The following is a 16,823-nucleotide window of genomic DNA, read 5'->3' as shown; positions in this document are numbered from 1 at the left end:
GGACGATTATAATTTCACCCCCAGTTATTGAGAACCCCAGTTACCCAGTTAGACGCTCAGTTGCTTTAACCCACTGTATTTTACCATAAGAACAGGTTACCCCGATACCTTGATCGTAACACCTAAATACGGTCATGTACAAATCGTTATACCTATTACCACCCCTGCTGCATTCTATATATATATATATATATATATATATATATATATATATATATATATACAATAAATATATATCCACTACCAGCAAACAAAGCATTGAAAAATTATTTTATAACACTTGGTCGCAGTACATTGCTCATGTCTTTTGTCTAGTGTCTTTTTCAACTCAACCCACTTTTCTTTTCATAATTCAACTTGTCGACAAAGTTATAAACACTTGTCGTCTCGTGGGTCTGAGGTTCCCGGCGTATTGCTCTCATTTATATCAGTCGTCAAGATAAATAAATATACACCAACCGGTAAAATGCACACCGTCCGCCTTTTTATCACGGCCCTCACGACCTTGGTTGTTGTGCCGACCAGTGTCGTTGCCAATCCACCGATGAACTGGGGGAATGCATATGGCCATCGCGGAAACACTGCCAGTTACAATTCGGGCCAGGCTGCTACGTCCCATGAGCCTACTCAAGAGTATGACCTTGAGCCGACCTACCTCAGTCACTTCACGGGGGAGCCCGAAGTTCAACGCCTGAAGAAGGATTGTGAGGTCTGGCTACTCAAAGATAATCAAGTCCAAGAGACAAGATATGCCAACTACAAAGAAAGTGTCAAATTTCTTGCCATACCGCCCGGACCAAGATTATCCGTCCGATTGGAATGGGAGCAGGGCGGCGATAATCCATGCCGCGGGAACGTGTGGCGAGGCGAGATACCTCGTGGTTACTACGTCTCTATAGTCAAGCCGCAAATGAGCCCCATATCATCCCCTTACGCCTTCAAGTTGCACCCCGAACCCGATGCGACAAGGTGTCACGTCGTGTTCGCAAGCGCCAATGGCGCGAATACCGCAGAAGCAAAGAACATAGACTTTGGCAAGAAGACTACTTTTATCCGGAATTACTTTACCATCATCGCGGAGCCCGATTACGTCGGTCCATATAGACGCAGGACATGCAAGGCAAGAGTGGTAGAGGGTGATATTCCTGGCGGTATGGTCGTCCGTGTGGGTGACGCCGGGTCGTACGGCTTTCACCAAACTTTGTTCCCGAGAGGGGTTTCAAAGCCGTGATAGTCTGCCGTCAGGACCGTGTTTAGGTTTAAAGGGGATGTGTTCAAGATACCATGACCGTGGTTTAATCTAGTAGTTGGCAGTGAATATGCGCCAACCATCAAAAACGTATACTTTTAACCCATATTCGTGGATCATGATCGCCACATGTGTATCAGACTTTTATATAAATGTGAAAGTCTATTATTTGTTGTGTGGCTGTGGGCTGCCATACAAGTTACAACAGAACCTCGCAATTGTTCATTGTTGTCATAGCAATCTTTGGAAGCATCAGGTAACTGTATTTGGGCTGGTAGTAGAGGCATCTGGTTGCAAAGCCTGTTAGCGATTTGATGGTTTCCAGTGATATGAGCGCAGCAAAAACAATCACAAAACAAGTTGGCAGACCGAAGTGCATAACCTGAATCGCAATTTCATGATCAATACAGGAGGTTGGGTTGACTTGTCATGGTTTTGTGGAATTGAGTTTTTGAGTTGCCCCGATATCCTTAATTCATTGTTGCCTAAGGCCATAATACTGTCCTCCACACCAGGTGTCCAAGACTCCAAGCAAACCTGCAAGTGGGTCAGAATCGACTCGCTGTGGAGCAGAAAACGGAAGCTACGCCAAGCTGGACCCGCCCATGGAATGAAGGAATGCACGCACGGGCCTCCTCCTTTCAAGCTTGGTCGGGAGTCTGACGACGGCAAGCTGGCCAATTTCGCGACTGTCAGAATTGGCGATTGCTTCCCAACCCATCACAAACATCAAGCAACCGCCTCACCATCCCTCTTCGAGCTCATCCCCCTCAAGAGGTGACAGTTATCCTGACGCCTTGATGATACTCTCTTTTTCCTGATTCTTTCTTTTTCACCTTCGCCTTTGCGGCTGCTAAACCTTAATACCCCTTGCTGGATTCAGGCAGAGCCCAACATCCTCGCAAAGACGGACCTCCTTCCCTTGTTCACCTCGACTTCAGTCTGACTGACCAGGCGCATCCCTCCCGCGAAACCCGCCCTGCCGGCGTATCTTGACCTCGGTCAATTGTTGGGATTCTTGGCCAACGCGGTCTAGCGCCGCACAACGAGCAGCATCATGGCGCCTCTTCCGATCAAGTTCACCGAGCTGCTGCAGCTATCAGCTGTGGGCGTCGACACTTCGGCCATTGGCTTCAACTCCTGCGTACGTCGCCATCACCATTCGTCGGACGGCTTGCACAGATTCAAATACTAACATGCACTCCGACGCCATAGACACTAGAGTCGGATCACTACGTCTGCATTCGCGAAAAGAAGAACGAGGCAGCATCACCAGAAGTTGTCATCATCGACCTCAAGAACAACAACAATGTCACTAGACGCCCCATCAAGGCCGACAGTGCCATCATGCACTTCACCAGACAGGTCATCGCCCTTCGCGCACAATCAAGAACGTTGCAGATTTTCGACCTGGAGGCCAAGCAAAAGCTCAAGTCCACAACGATGAACGAAGATGTGGTCTTTTGGAAGTGGATCAGTGATACTACAATTGGTCTTGTTACTGACGCGGCCGTGTACCACTGGGATGTTTTCGATGCCAACCAAGCCACTCCCGTGAAGCAGTTTGCCCGAAACGATAACCTGAGCGTAAGTTGGTTGGATCTGCCGTCTGGCAATCGCCAGAATCAAGCTGACTGTTTTTTTTTTCTTTTTCATCTAGGGCAACCAAATCATCAACTACCGCGCTAATTCCGAGGGCAAGTGGATGGTTGTCGTGGGTATCGCTCAGGCGCAAGGGCGCGTGGTGGGCAACATGCAGCTCTACTCAAAGGACAGAGGTATCAGCCAATCCATCGAGGGTCACGCCGCAGCCTTCGGAACCCTGAGGTTGGAGGGTGCCCCTCAAGATACCAAGGTCTTTACATTCGCCGTCAGGACTGCCACGGGCGCCAAGCTGCACATTGTTGAGGTCGACAAGCCAGAAGCCAACCCGGCATTTGCGAAGAAGAACGTCGACGTCTACTTCCCCGCCGAGGCCGTCAACGACTTCCCCGTCGCGGTGCAGGTTTCGCAAAAGTACGGCGTCATATACTTGGTTACCAAGTACGGCTTCATCCACCTTTACGACCTCGAGAATGGCACCTGCATCTTCATGAACCGCATCTCGAGCGAAACCATCTTCACCACCAGCCCCGACGGAGACTCTACCGGCATCGTCAGCATCAACCGCAAGGGTCAGGTTCTCGGCGTGACAATCGACGACGAGACCATGATCCCCTACCTGCTGCAAAACCCCGCTAATACCGAGCTTGCAATCAAGATGGCTTCTCGTGCCGGTCTCCCTGGTGCAGACCAGCTGTACGGCCAGCAGTTCCAGCAGCTCTTCAACGGTGGCAACTACATGGAGGCTGCTAAGGTCGCCGCCGGTTCGCCCCGGGGATTCCTGCGGACGGCCGAGACCATCAACAAGTTCAAGAACTTGCCCCAACAGCCTGGCCAAATGTCCTACATTCTTCAGTACTTTGGTCTGCTCCTCGACAAGGGATCCCTCAACCACCACGAGACGATCGAGCTGGCCCAGCCTGTACTGGCCCAGAACCGCAAGCAGCTGCTCGAGAAGTGGCTGAACGAGGGCAAGCTGGACTGTTCCGAGCAGTTTGGTGACATGGTTAGGCCGCACGACGTCTCGATGGCGCTCAAGATCTACCTCAAAGCCAACGTCCCACAAAAGGTTGTTGCCGGTCTGGCCGAGACGGGTCAGTTCGACAAGATCCTGCCGTACTGCGCTCAAACTGGCTACCAGCCCGACTGGATCCAGCTGCTGAACCACATTGTGCGCATCAACCCCGAGAAGGGTGCCGAGCTGGCCACGACTCTTGCGAACCATGAGGGCGGGTCCCTTGTCGACATCGCCCGTGTTGTAGATGTTTTCCAGGCCCAGGGCATGGTTCAGCAGGCCACGGCCTTCCTTTTGGACGCTCTCAAGGACAACAAGCCCGAGCACGCCGACCTGCAGACCAGGCTTTTGGAGATGAACCTGATGAACGCCCCCCAGGTTGCCGATGCCATCTTGGGCAACGAGATGTTTACGTATTTCGACAAGGGTCGCATTGCTGCCCTGTGTGAGCAGGCGGGCTTGCACCAGAAGGCGCTCGAGCTCTATGAGGATCCTGCTGCCGTCAAGCGCGTTGTTGTCAACATTGCTGGCATGCCCAACTTTAACCCCGAATGGCTCGTCAACTTCTTTGGCAAGCTGTCTGTGGAGCAGTCTTTGGACTGCCTCGATGCCATGATGAAGACAAACATTCGCCAGAACCTGCAGTCGGTCGTTCAGGTTGCCACCAAGTACTCGGATCTCCTGGGCCCTACCAAGCTGATTGATCTCTTTGAGAAGTACAAGACTGCCGAGGGTCTCTTCTACTACCTCGGTAGCATCGTCAACCTGTCAGAGGACCCTGACGTCCACTTCAAGTACATCGAGGCCGCCACCAAGATGGGTCAGTTCAGCGAGGTTGAGCGTATCTGCAGAGACAGCAACTACTACAACCCCGAGAAGGTCAAGAACTTCCTCAAGGAGGCCAAGTTGACGGAGCAACTGCCTCTGATCATTGTGTGCGACCGTTTCAACTTTGTCCACGATTTGGTTCTTTTCCTGTACCAGAACCAGCAGTTCAAGTCCATCGAGGTGTACGTCCAGCGCGTCAACCCTGCACGTGCCCCCGCCGTCATTGGCGGTCTCTTGGACGTTGACTGTGATGAGGCCATCATCAAGAACCTGCTTTCCACTGTGGACCCCGCTTCTATCCCCATCGATGAGCTCGTCGCCGAGGTTGAGACTAGGAATCGCCTCAAGATGCTTCTGCCCTTCCTCGAGGCTACTCTTCAGGCCGGCAACCAGCAGCAGGCCGTTTTCAACGCCCTCGCCAAGATCTACATTGACTCCAACAACAACCCTGAGAAGTTCCTTAAGGAGAACGACCAGTATGATTCGCTCGTGGTCGGAAAGTACTGCGAGAAGCGTGACCCCAACCTTGCCTACATTGCCTACCGCAAGGGTGGCAACGACTTGGAGCTTGTCAACATCACCAACGAGAACTCCATGTACAAGGCCCAAGCACGTTACCTTCTCGAGCGTGCTGACCGTGAGCTGTGGATGTTTGTCCTGAGCGAAAACAACATCCACCGTCGGTCCGTTGTTGACCAGGTCACTTCGACTGCCGTTCCAGAGTCGACCGACCCCGCCAAGGTTTCAGAGGCTGTCGCTGCCCTTTTGGCAGCTGATCTGCCAGGCGAGCTCATTGAGCTTTTGGAGAAGATTGTTCTGGAGCCATCGCCGTTTAGCGACAACCAGAACCTCCAGAACCTCCTCATGTTCACCGCTGCCAAGGCTGACAAGTCCCGTGTGATGGACTACATTCACAAGCTGGATGGCTTCAACCCTCAAGAGATCACTGCCGTTTGTATCGACGTCGGCCTGTACGAGGAGGCTTTTGAGATCTTCAAGAAGATTGACGACAAGGTCAGCGCCGTCAACGTCCTCGTCGAGAATGTTGTCAGCATCGACCGCGCACAGGCCTACGCCGAGGATGTGGATATTCCCGAAGTCTGGAGCAAGGTTGCCAAGGCCCAGCTTGATGGTCTGCGTGTCACAGACTCTATCGAGTCATACATCAAGGCTGAAGACCCTAAGAACTACCTGGAGGTTATTGAGATCGCTACGCACGCCGGCAAGAATGAGGACCTCGTCAAGTATCTGCGCATGGCCCGCAAGACACTCCGCGAGACCGCCATCGACACTGCTCTTGCTTTCTGCTACGCTCGCCTGGACCAGCTCTCTGAGCTCGAGGACTTCCTCCGTGGAACGAACGTTACCAACATCGAGGAGTCTGGTGACAAGGCATACGGCGAGGGTCTCTTTGAGGCTGCCAAGATCTTCTACACTAGCATTTCCAACTGGGCCAAGCTCGCCACCACCCTCGTTCATCTCGGTGACTACCAAGCAGCTGTCGAATGTGCCCGCAAGGCCAACAGCATCAAGGTGTGGAAGGAGGTCCACGAGGCATGCGTCAACAAGAAGGAGTTCCGTCTGGCACAGATTTGCGGTCTCAACTTGATTGTGGACGCTGAGCAGCTTCAGACCCTCGTCAAGCAATATGAGCGCAACGGCTTCTTTGACGAGCTCATCAGCTTGCTTGAGAACGGTCTTGGTCTGGAGCGTGCGCACATGGGAATGTTCACCGAGCTTGGTATCGCTTTGTCCAAGTACCACCCTGAGCGCCTGATTGAGCACCTTAACCTGTTCTGGAGCAGGATGAACCTGCCCAAGATGATTCGTGCATGCGAGGAGGCAAACCTCTGGCCCGAGCTTGTCTTCTGCTACGTCCACTACGATGAGTTTGATAACGCTGCCCTCTCCGTCATTGAGAGGCCAGAGAACTCGTGGGAGCACACACAATTCAGGGATATCATCGTCAAGGTTGCCAACTTGGAGATTTACTTCAAGGCCATCAACTTTTACCTGGAGCAGCACCCCTCCCTGTTGACTGACCTGTTGCAGGCTTTGACGCCTCGTATTGATGTCAACCGTGTTGTCAGGATGTTCCAAAAGTCGGACAACCTGCCCTTGATCAAGCCCTTCCTGCTGAACGTGCAGACTCAAAACAAGCGCATCGTCAACGATGCCATCAACGACCTTCTAATCGAGGAGGAGGACTACAAGACGCTGCGCGACTCGGTCGAGAACTACGACAACTATGAGCCTGTCGAGCTTGCTGGACGCCTCGAGAAGCACGACCTTGTCTTTTTCCGCCAGATCGCCGCCAGCATTTACCGCAAGAACAAGCGCTGGGAGAAGTCGATTGCTCTTTCCAAGCAGGACAAGCTGTGGAAGGATGCCATTGAGACGGCTGCCATCTCGGTCAAGTCGGAGGTTGTGGAGGAGTTGCTGCGCTACGTAAGTTTCCAAACAATGCGTATCTTCCCTGGTTTGCCTGTTTGCCTTTACTAACAACAACCTACAGTTTGTCGACATTGGCAACCGCGAGTGCTACGTTGGTATGCTCTATGCCTGCTACGACCTCATCAGGCCCGACTTGGTTCTTGAGATGTCATGGCGCCACGGCCTGCACGATTTCACAATGCCATACATGATCAACCTCCTGTCACAGCAGACCAAGGAGCTTGCTGTTCTCAAGGCAGACAACGAGGCTCGCAAGGCCAAGGAGAAGGAGCAGGAAAAGAAGGAGGACAATGCTCCTATTCTCGGTGGCGGACGTCTCATGATTACGGCTGGACCTGGTACACAACCGACCTCTCCTGCGCCTTTTGGAGCGAATGGGTTCGCACCGCAGCCTACCGGATATGGTTACTAGGGTGTTAATGCGGTTGTCTAGACGCCCGGATATCATGATGGCTGGGTTATTTTTCTTGTCCATTTTTTTTGCGTGAAATGACGGGGGAGTAAAATGCCAATGCTACCTGTATGAATAGTTCAAGACATATTGTTTTACTTGTTGAAGACATTTTCTAGGTTTGAGTTGATGCATGAGTTCTTTGGGTGTTTTGAGTCGATTATTTGGGAGAATTTGACCAATGGCAATCATAGTTTGTCGCTTGCCTCAATGAGCTTGTCCGATTATTAGCCAAACCGCACTTGCGCGTAAGGGGTGTACGGAAGATGGACGCCGAGAAATCTGCACTATATACCACCTACCACCTACTACCTACCGCCTACCACCATTATTTACCACCTATTACTTACCATTGTTACCGTTGATCATTTGCTCGAATAATAACAGTAATAGTGATAATAATGGTAAAAATGGTATAGGTGGTAAAGGTAAAAAAAAAAAAAAAAAAAAGGTAGTTTAACCCAAAAAATACGGCCTATGAACCGCGGGCAAGGATTATCGGGATGAGCAAGCCCGCAGCCGGTGTCCTGGGCAAGGAAACTTTAGGTGTAGTATTGGCATTTAGCCGGCGATGGAACATTACAGCACAGGCGAAGAAGCCATGGGTAGCGATCCCGACGTTCCCGAACGGTGTATGGGTGTTGGTATGGCCACGTCGAGAACACGAGTGGGATAAATACAGGCCATGCACGCTCTGGCGACAGCTGCATGGGACACCTCTTCGCTTGTTACAAACCACGATCCAGATTTTTGGATCATTTCTCGGGCCTTTTCGCTCACCATGCCTCTCGCCGCTTTAATTCCGGCCCTGCTCCTAGCAGCAGCAGCAGCAGCAGCAGCAGCAACGCCCCTCTCGCCCCGCGCCGCCGACCCAGCGGGCCCGATCCGATGCCCCATCGTCTTTGACGGGCGCGTGCCGGCGACGCTGGCGGCCACGGACCTGGACGACGCGGCCCGCTCGCCCTTCAACACGGGCTACGTCAAGGGCGAGGGCCTCAAGTGGAGCGACATCATCGAGTTCCCCGCCGGGGCCGGGCAGCCGCGGTTCGAGGACGCGGCGTCCCACAAGCCCATCACGGTGACGCTGAGCGACCGCTCCGCCTTCCAGACGCAGCGGGGGTTCCGGCGGGCGGGGCTGCAGTTTAGGGACGACGCCAACGCGGGCGGGGCGGGTGCCGTCGGGGTGAGGACGCTGCATTGGAGCGTCAAGATTGATGCGGCCAGGGGGTTGAATCTGAGCCATGAGTATCTCGTACGTTGGTTGCTGCCCTTTATGGAGTCTTGCTAGGTGGGCATGTTTCACTTTGGGGAGGACTGTCTTGTTGATATTTTTTTTTGCTTGCCGAAAACAGAACGTCTGGCACGAGACGGCCGACTACTCGGCCAACCAGTTCAACTTTGAGATGGGGAGCATCCTGGGCCAGCCTGAGCTGCCCAGCGACACGTTCAAGATTCTCGACCGGCGCAACCGGCAGATCTGGTCGACGCCCATCGACGAGACTGCGTGGAACAACTTTGCCGTCACGATTGACTATGTCAAAAAGTAAGCTTATTTTTATTTTATTTTTGAGGGCTCCTTTTTTGGGGGCTCCCAGTATGCAAAAAAGCCGGGCCGACGATAATTGACAGGATTTACAAAATTTTGCACGCAACAGCACGCTGCGTGTCTACTACTCCAAAAACGACGAGCCCCTCAAGGCGGCCTCTTGCGCGCCGACGCCCAACGACAACTCGGGCGAAGGCCAGTACCAGCTCGGCCTGCTCAAGAAGCCGACGGGCACTGACGATGTGGTCAACTCTGGGTACCAGGCGAGCGGGATAGACGAGGGGCTGATCTACGGCGGCATCTTTTTAGAGGACAGCGCCGATGGGTGTGTTTCTTTGTGATGGGGGTTTATGCTCCTCGGAGGGAGATGGAGAGTGTTGACGTATCCGAAGCCGGGATGTCGTGTGAGGATCGCGTCAAACACGCGCGTGTGGTGGGTAGCCACAAGTATTTTAGGGTCTCCTTTTTGGTGTTGGCTTTGGGAAGCTACACCTTTCCAATAAAAGCCATGGACAAAATCCCAGTAACCCTGCACCCTGTCACTCGTGGGCATGGACCTGCAAAGGCTGGTTATGTTGTGGTGTGCTATTTAGGTAGGTACATACGAATCGCTCGCCTACCTTCTTTGGTTGGTCCAAGCTGTCATTACCTTGCACAAGCTTTCCTCTTTGAGAAAGTGCTGTCCCAGAGGAAAGAAATGTCGTATCATCCAACCAGCCAAAGCTACCAAGCGCGAAAACATACTCTTAGAGATAGACATCACGTTAACAGGCCCAATGAAGCTTTTGGATTGGATTCTGGACCAGGTACTCTTGTTCTCACCATGTGGCTTTTGGTCGAGCCGGACATGAGCGACGGACTAGGAAGGGGGTTTTTGGTCATCATGCAACGAGTTCAGAGTTATGAGTCACAACCGTTTTGCTATTAATGAACAAATGGCCTGACCAAAACACTAATTGCAGCCTCGATGTATTTGAAAATAATTTACTTGACCAAGAGATGCCTAGGTACACGGGCATTTACATATAGAAAGAAGCCTCGTCTCTCGACCTCCAAAACTACAACGATTTGTACCAACCCATCTTTTTCCCCTAGCTCTTGATTTTTTTCTTTTACCACTAAAAGAAGATTTCATCTGTCGCACTAGACTTAGCCCTGTCAAAAATGGTCCGCCCTTCAATCGTGGCACTTGCCATCGCGCTCTCATCTCTACAAGTTGCGATAGCAGCGGAGCCTCCAGAATTTCTCTACTACGTGACCAAGCCTCTAGGATGTACTATCATCGGACGTGTTTTTATTCCCAGCCAGGCCAAACTATACTCGAACCAGAAGTATGCTGATAAAAAGGCAGAGAGGAAAAAATTATCACTTTATCCAATCGAGACCAAGTATTTCAAAGACGTCCTCGTCAAGAATAAATTCGCAGGCTTGAACCCGATGTTTGGGGCGGATTGGACAACAACATCTGGAACGTTAACCAAAGAGGGTGTTGGTATTCCAGATCATTATGGTAATGTCAGAGTCATTGATGGCTAAACGGCAGCAAAAACCATACCAAACTGGGACATGTTTTTTTTTTCTTTCTTTTGTTTGGTTGGGATATGGGGTCCAGGATCCAATATATGGGCAACAGCGGTAATCCTTATACTTTTATATTATCTGTCAAGCGTAGGCCGATTTCCAGGTTTAGATCTCATCGCACAAGAGGTGCAAGAGCTGCAGAGCCTTTAATAATAAATACCTATGTTATGATGCAACCAGTTATTTATCCCCCGGGCTTACAAAGTGCCACGAACACAAACCAAACTAGAATTTTACCTTGAATTGTAGCCCTGGTGGATTTTTGACGCCATTTTTATATCAAGCTTAACATTTTGCATTATATTACAATCATATTATTGCATTAAACCATCCCCGTATCTCGTATTTAACTGTGGTCCATTGTGATACCGATCAACATACAGATCGGAAATTTCCTAATTTCAATATGTATAAACCATGTCACCAATTATTTATGTATCAATAATACAAGAATCCCTTGCTGTAGCCTTTTTTTTTTTTTTAAAAACCTTTGTCCCAAATACTTATATTTGTATCGCTGCTCGCTCGCTGTCTTTGTACAATCTGGCTTCCCAAATACCGTCTTTATTCGCCACTACCAGCTGAGTGGTCAGTCTCGACTTATGGTTTCCTCTCGACAAACTTTAATCTCGCCCAACCATGTTCTGCCCTTTGATCCTTGCAGTTTTCTTGCTAGGCTCCTCTATAGCAGCGACCATTCCCACATACCTATATTTCGTGACGGAGCGATCTCTGGTTGCGCATTACTTGCACAGTGGCATCGGACCCGGTCCGGTTAAATTATGGTCGAACAAACACCCTTCATTCCATCTTGCCCAAAGGGAAAACAAAGGGTTCCTCTACATCAAAACTGAGAACATCAAGGACATTCTTGTCAAAACGTCACGTTTGTCTTGGTTTTCACCGGACTGGGAGACGAAACAGGGTTCTACGATCCCGAAAACCGCCATTCAAGACCTCCTACGGCCGGCTGTCGGCGATTCAGTCCCAGAGTACTGATAGAGGGGCCTTGCCTCCAGGGAAAAAAAGCGAGCTAATTGAGCTAGAGACGAATCTTCGTCCGAGGCTTAACCCAATCTTTTTTTCCGTAGGCTAGATAGATATACAAGGGCTGGAGACTGAGCTTTTGAAACTGATGCCCTCAGCCGTCTTAGCTGCCTGCCGGCCACCCGAGTAAAGCGGCAGACCGACCCGTATTTGACTAGGAGCTTTACACGAGTTTTTGAGAGATGGGATTTGGATCTGGCGATGCAACGATGTAAGCGACTTTTTGCATAATCTGATGTGTTTACCCAGCTGACTTCCGTGGTGACCAGAGGATAGGTGACGAAAAATGCGGAGATGGAGCCGAGACCATTGAAACCAGATATATGCACAACTCTGGAACCTACGGACGTCATCCTCGATCAGCTCGCCTTTGCCGACAGCACCAAAGCCATGGCCGACAGCACCTATGTGGATGCACTGTAACCATGTCAATTTCCAACGCATAGCTTGTTTCGCTGTCATGCAGAAACGTGGAAGCAAGGGACGTATCCAGCAACGTCAGCTTCCTTTCACATAAAGCCATCGCAAAACACTAGTCTACAACCAGAACGGTCTTGAGCCTCTATGTTGTGTAGTTGCTAAAGAACATCTCTTTGGAGTCGTTCACCCACTTGGGATTGACAGCCTTGTACTCCCAGCTGTGCTCCTTCTCGTTGGGATGCATGGAGAAGCCAGCATCTTGGACTTCACTCAGAGTTTGCTGGACTTGGGGCTTTTTGATGTTGTCCGTCTGGTAATAGTAAAAGCCCATCTCCTGCAGGCGCGGAAGACTTGCGGCCCGCTCCGCTCGGAGCTCTGATATCAGTGCTTTGATGCAATCGAGGTCGTCTTGCTCCAACATGGAGCAAAAGAGGCGAAAGGTTTCGAGTTGGGGCGGAAGGAGGTCAATAAGCCGGGGTCGCGCAGGTGGAACGTTGGCGCATTCTCGAGGCGGCCAAGGCCCATATGCCTTTTTGCTGTATGCAGCAACCACCTCCTCTGTCCTGGCTGGCCCCATCATCATACGAACATCCAGCTCAAGGATCTTGAGAGATGGGAACCCGGTCCGCATGTCGGTCATTGTGGTGCCTATATCTCCCCAACCCCGAAAGCCGGAGATCCTGGTGACCGAAAGTTCCTCGAGAGTGCGACCCACATGGCGACACACAACATCAAGAAAGTCTCCGGCGTCCCAGTTGTGGCCACAGCCGTGCCACTTGGTCTCGTACGAGAATCGAAACTTTTTGAGACCGGCACTGGCACACCTCTCCAGAAGAGCCGAGAGTTCTGGTCGCCTGGTAACACAGGCAAGCAGCTCGAGGGTATCGAGATTTTGACTATAACGTTTATAGCGTGGGTGGAAGCGATTACCTGTGTATCTGTCGTCGATGAACTTAAAGCCGCTCCCATGAAACGTACGAACCGAGTCCAAACCAAGGAACGGCTCGAACGGGATGAGGGCGCAATACAGCTCGTACGAAGGCAGTAGGGTAGGACCTATGCGTTCAAGCTGAGACAAAGAGGCATCTTTAGCTGGAAGAGATTTGTCGTTGGCCCGGTTCACAATCGCATCGAGCACTGCCCAAACATTTTCAAGCTCGGGACTTTGGTTGGCCCTCCCAATATACCCCCAGTGTACAGGAGGATATAGAAGCTTGACGCGCGGCAGTAGGGTCAGCAGGAAAACCTCGGCGTGGCCTGTACACGTGTTGGTGAGCTGCTCCAGCCAGTGATCGGGATCCTGGTTGGCATGCTGTAAGTACGCAGACTCGCACAGGGCAGTTCTGAATAGGTCCCTGTCGTGGTCTTCAATGCGTGGGAACGACGAGCTACGGCTGGGATCCAGGGGCAGCTTGAGATCGTCGTCAAGGTCTCTGTAGTCGGGATTGTTGAAAGAAGGTTCGCCTCTCAGGTCGGCCTCGAGAATGTAATCCCCGACGACTGGGTTGACGAGAATGGCGCGGATGAGGTCGATTGTCTTGTGGATCCTGATGCCTGTAGCTCTAGAGGCAGGATCTGGGTCCGCGGGATTCGAGGCTCTCGTGCCAGGAGCGAGGAACTGGGTGTGGACATCATGGGTGAGAGGGAACCTGAATCGCCTAAATCGTCGTTTCCGACGGTAGTGTTCTGCCAAGAGCGGCTCGGCGGCGGCGCGAAGCTGTTTGCAAGTCAAGGCAAGACCTTCAATTCCATCCGGTATACTTGCTCGGGCAATCTGAGCGGCCAGCTCCAGTGGAAGTGAGAGTAAGGAACAAGGCATCGTTGGCATGACGTCATGAAACTTTGCTGCCTGAAACCTCCGTCCGGTGGATGTTTTTGTTTGCTTGGTCAGTTAATAGAAGCGATACAATAATCAGTTGTAATAAAGTTTCTCGGAATAAAACAGAAAGTAACAGCAGATATAATATCAAAGTCTTTCCAATTCCGACGTGGATCAGCTCATACCATCTATTTGGTTCTCTTTGGTGGAGTTGGCACGGAGTCGGAGTGAAAGGGTCGAGCAAAGCACCGTGTGCTGTTTTAGGCAGCCACCTCCGGGACTGTAGCTAAATCATATCGTACACCGCCGTGACACTGACGTGAATGCAGAGAGCTTGTCTTGCCTGCCAGCAGATTGTCAGCTGCGGGTTAAAGGTCAAGGGGTAGGGTTAAGCCAGCCCAAAATCTTTGGACCTCCCAAGCTCCTCTTCTCCAGGCCCTCAGATCACAAGAAAAACTTTCTGAACTGTGCCCAAAACAGCATTCGACGTCTACCCAGACTCGTTTCATCCATCAAGACTCATTTCACGTCATTTAAACTATGCAAACCATGCATCAGTCAATCGCATAAACAATGTTTCAATGTGCAGAGAAGAGGCTCTTCTTCCTGCCACCTCAATTTGCGGGGGACAGAACCAGATCACCCCTACTGCACATGTGACAATGGACATCGATCGAAAATTTTAGACATCACGGATTGCACAGCCCACAATATTACGTACGATTCGTCGCACTGCCACTGCAGCTTGACTCGGGTCGACGAAGCTTTATTTATACTCACTCACCGGAATGCCTTGCGGATCTGCGAGTGCAGGCGGGAGCAACCCACACAAGCTCGGGTAGACCCTTGAAGCTCATATCATAGGTGCATGCGTGATAAGGCTGACAGCAGCCACGTCTGCATCCTTGAGCTATGCACCTACGGAGTATGTGGTCACAATATAGCCCGAAGGCTGTCTCTACCAGCAGTGGTAGACTTGCAAGGAAACATCAGTGGCCCTTTTGCGACCAGTATTAACGACCGCCTATAGTTTGTTCTCCGCCAAGAGCAAAAGAACCGCGGGCCTCAACCAATCAAGGCGTAGGTTGACTGACAACTGAAGATCCATAGGGACAATTTCCAAGAATAATCATCAGTTTCTACAGGTCCCAACGTACAAAGTATTGCTTTGGCACCAAAACTCGGGGGATTAACTTTTTCCAAGTGTTTGGGTTGTTCGTCCGGACGTTAACTAGCCTGAAACCCTGTTTCCAGTCCATCCGCAACCTCGATCTTATTTTCGTACTTTTTGTAGGTTCAGATCACAGCATCTGCGATTGCTCGAACCCAAGCCGGGGAGTGGCATAGAATGCAAGTCTACCCAAAAAAAAACTCACTTATACTGGGCCATCTTCGGATGACGATTAGTCTAGACCCAAGCCGGCGCCGCCTGGACGGTTTGACTTGAGCTAGCGTCTTATCTGGAATAGTCGACGAGACGCAGGTCGTCGATAGACACCAGCATGCTGCGTCTATTTCTCATCGTTAACGGCAATGTCTTCATCAGCAAGAGTACATGTTTCCTCCCACCTACAGTCCAAATCCGGACGAAGCTTTGAGGGGCTGTGTCAGACAACTGGCCGTTCTGTTTCCTATGGAATTGTTGTGTCATTCACACAGGAACGAACCCTAAGTTTTCTGCAAGGAAGCTGTCTGCGTCCTTGTGGCCATGACTCTTCCTAGAGCTGACTACCATCTTATTTATGAACTCCAACTCTGAACTAGAACTAGGGGCTGCCCCTGGTCCAAGTATGTTGGAAGCCCACTCTGTTCCCGCACAATGCTTCCTTGCGTTTCCCTTGACTCCTTTTATCCCACGTTTTCTTGAGTCGTTGAGCTGCTGCCCCTGAGACCACCAGGGGATTTAGACGCCAAGCGTGGGCAGGAATCTGCACGAAGCCCACTTCCGATCGATAAGAATATCGATGTTCGGGGCGTCGGTGGTGTCAGGAACACAAACCTTAACGAACCCGCTGCCCCAAACCCGATACCGCTGCTGCAAAGCACCACGTATTTCTTACACGGCTGAAAGTTACCAGCCCTGGTATTCCTTTTGATTCACATCATTTCAACCCTCTTGTGGCTTTTGTTCCTGACTTGCAAAAAAAAAAAAAAAGAAAGAGCTTGAGCATTATTCCGGATGTTGTACTCATCCCAGGTATATAGTTGCGCCATGGGGCTCTAGATTTTTATAATTCATCTCAGCTCTGGGTTTTTTGCTTCACGTGGCACAAAATTTTATATAATCCAAAAAGTCCGGCCATTTCAATTGACAACCTTATCCCCCCTCTCAAGGCAATTTCCTTTCGCCCTTCGCCTTTTCCGTCATTTTTTTTTACGAATACCTCAGGGGAAAAAACGGACCTGGTTTGAGCCGGTCTCGGTTGTAGCGATCGATGGGCTCGCTGGTTTTTATTTTCTGACCAATGTTTTTGGGCAAGGAAAGCAAAAGGTCATTCCTTTCCCAGTCGATCTTTACGACCGCAACACCAGCCAGCCAAAAACCGCCAGATACCAACATGACCACGCTAAGCTCGGCCGCCAGATCTGGCGAAGAGATTGGGAGCGTGTTCCTGGTCGCCGAGGACGGCACCCTTCTCAGCCTCCCTATCCCCAGCAACTCGCCCGATGACCCTTTGAGCTGGAGTCTACGCAAGCGCTGCGTGGCCCTGGCCATACTGGTGACGTTTGGTATATTTAGCATGGCCATCCAGCAGCTCCCTGGTCTTTTGTTTGTAGCCTTCGAGAGGGAGTTTGGAAAAGAAGTAGGTC

At 51.0% G+C, this 16,823-nt stretch overlaps 6 protein-coding genes across 6 annotated transcripts; 5 read left to right on the top strand and 1 right to left on the bottom strand.

Annotated features, from left to right (window-relative positions):
- Positions 1-466: 466 nt before the first annotated feature.
- On the top strand, positions 467-1,231 carry MGG_13836 (uncharacterized protein; the record flags this gene model as incomplete). The annotated part of the gene is made up of 1 exon (XM_003712934.1): positions 467-1,231. One exon carries the CDS (start codon positions 467-469, stop codon positions 1,229-1,231), a length of 765 nt encoding a protein of 254 aa, XP_003712982.1.
- A 684-nt stretch (positions 1,232-1,915) lies between these two features.
- MGG_07768 (clathrin heavy chain) lies at positions 1,916-7,737 on the top strand. The gene is made up of 4 exons (XM_003712933.1): positions 1,916-2,393; positions 2,465-2,836; positions 2,910-7,142; positions 7,210-7,737. Exons 1-4 carry the CDS (start codon positions 2,307-2,309, stop codon positions 7,558-7,560), a joined length of 5,043 nt encoding a protein of 1,680 aa, XP_003712981.1. The 5' UTR covers positions 1,916-2,306; the 3' UTR covers positions 7,561-7,737.
- Positions 7,738-8,140: 403 nt separating this feature from the next.
- Positions 8,141-9,600, top strand: MGG_07767 (uncharacterized protein). The gene is made up of 3 exons (XM_003712932.1): positions 8,141-8,851; positions 8,952-9,142; positions 9,255-9,600. The coding sequence occupies exons 1-3, from the start codon at positions 8,285-8,287 to the stop codon at positions 9,484-9,486; spliced, it is 990 nt and encodes a 329-aa protein (XP_003712980.1). The 5' UTR covers positions 8,141-8,284; the 3' UTR covers positions 9,487-9,600.
- Positions 9,601-10,107: 507 nt separating this feature from the next.
- MGG_07766 (uncharacterized protein) lies at positions 10,108-10,893 on the top strand. Its single transcript, XM_003712931.1, has one exon. It carries the CDS (start codon positions 10,310-10,312, stop codon positions 10,679-10,681), a length of 372 nt encoding a protein of 123 aa, XP_003712979.1. The 5' UTR covers positions 10,108-10,309; the 3' UTR covers positions 10,682-10,893.
- A 127-nt stretch (positions 10,894-11,020) lies between these two features.
- Positions 11,021-14,363, bottom strand: MGG_07765 (uncharacterized protein). Its single transcript, XM_003712930.1, has one exon. The coding sequence runs from the start codon at positions 14,019-14,021 to the stop codon at positions 12,336-12,338; it is 1,686 nt and encodes a 561-aa protein (XP_003712978.1). The 5' UTR covers positions 14,022-14,363; the 3' UTR covers positions 11,021-12,335.
- Positions 14,364-15,514: 1,151 nt separating this feature from the next.
- Positions 15,515-16,180, top strand: MGG_16923 (uncharacterized protein; the record flags this gene model as incomplete). The annotated part of the gene is made up of 3 exons (XM_003712929.1): positions 15,515-15,563; positions 15,777-15,800; positions 15,911-16,180. 3 exons carry the CDS (start codon positions 15,515-15,517, stop codon positions 16,078-16,080), a joined length of 243 nt encoding a protein of 80 aa, XP_003712977.1. The 3' UTR covers positions 16,081-16,180.
- Positions 16,181-16,823: the final 643 nt, after the last annotated feature.

Source organism: Pyricularia oryzae, chromosome 3 (genome assembly GCF_000002495.2).
Source record: "Pyricularia oryzae 70-15 chromosome 3, whole genome shotgun sequence".
Classification (NCBI taxonomy): Eukaryota; Fungi; Ascomycota; class Sordariomycetes; order Magnaporthales; family Pyriculariaceae; genus Pyricularia; species Pyricularia oryzae.
This window is presented reverse-complemented; position numbering and strand designations above follow the sequence as displayed.

Coding starts and splice junctions, on each gene's coding strand:
- MGG_07765 (XM_003712930.1), bottom strand. CDS start 14,021: ATGCCAACGATGCCTTGTTCCTTACTCTCACTTCCACTGGAGCTGGCC.
- MGG_07766 (XM_003712931.1), top strand. CDS start 10,310: ATGGTCCGCCCTTCAATCGTGGCACTTGCCATCGCGCTCTCATCTCTA.
- MGG_07768 (XM_003712933.1), top strand. CDS start 2,307: ATGGCGCCTCTTCCGATCAAGTTCACCGAGCTGCTGCAGCTATCAGCT. Junction 2,837..2,909: donor CCCGAAACGATAACCTGAGC/GTAAGTTGGTTG, acceptor TTTTTCATCTAG/GGCAACCAAATCATCAACTA. Junction 7,143..7,209: donor TGGAGGAGTTGCTGCGCTAC/GTAAGTTTCCAA, acceptor AACAACCTACAG/TTTGTCGACATTGGCAACCG.
- MGG_07767 (XM_003712932.1), top strand. CDS start 8,285: ATGCACGCTCTGGCGACAGCTGCATGGGACACCTCTTCGCTTGTTACA. Junction 8,852..8,951: donor ATCTGAGCCATGAGTATCTC/GTACGTTGGTTG, acceptor TGCCGAAAACAG/AACGTCTGGCACGAGACGGC. Junction 9,143..9,254: donor ACGATTGACTATGTCAAAAA/GTAAGCTTATTT, acceptor TGCACGCAACAG/CACGCTGCGTGTCTACTACT.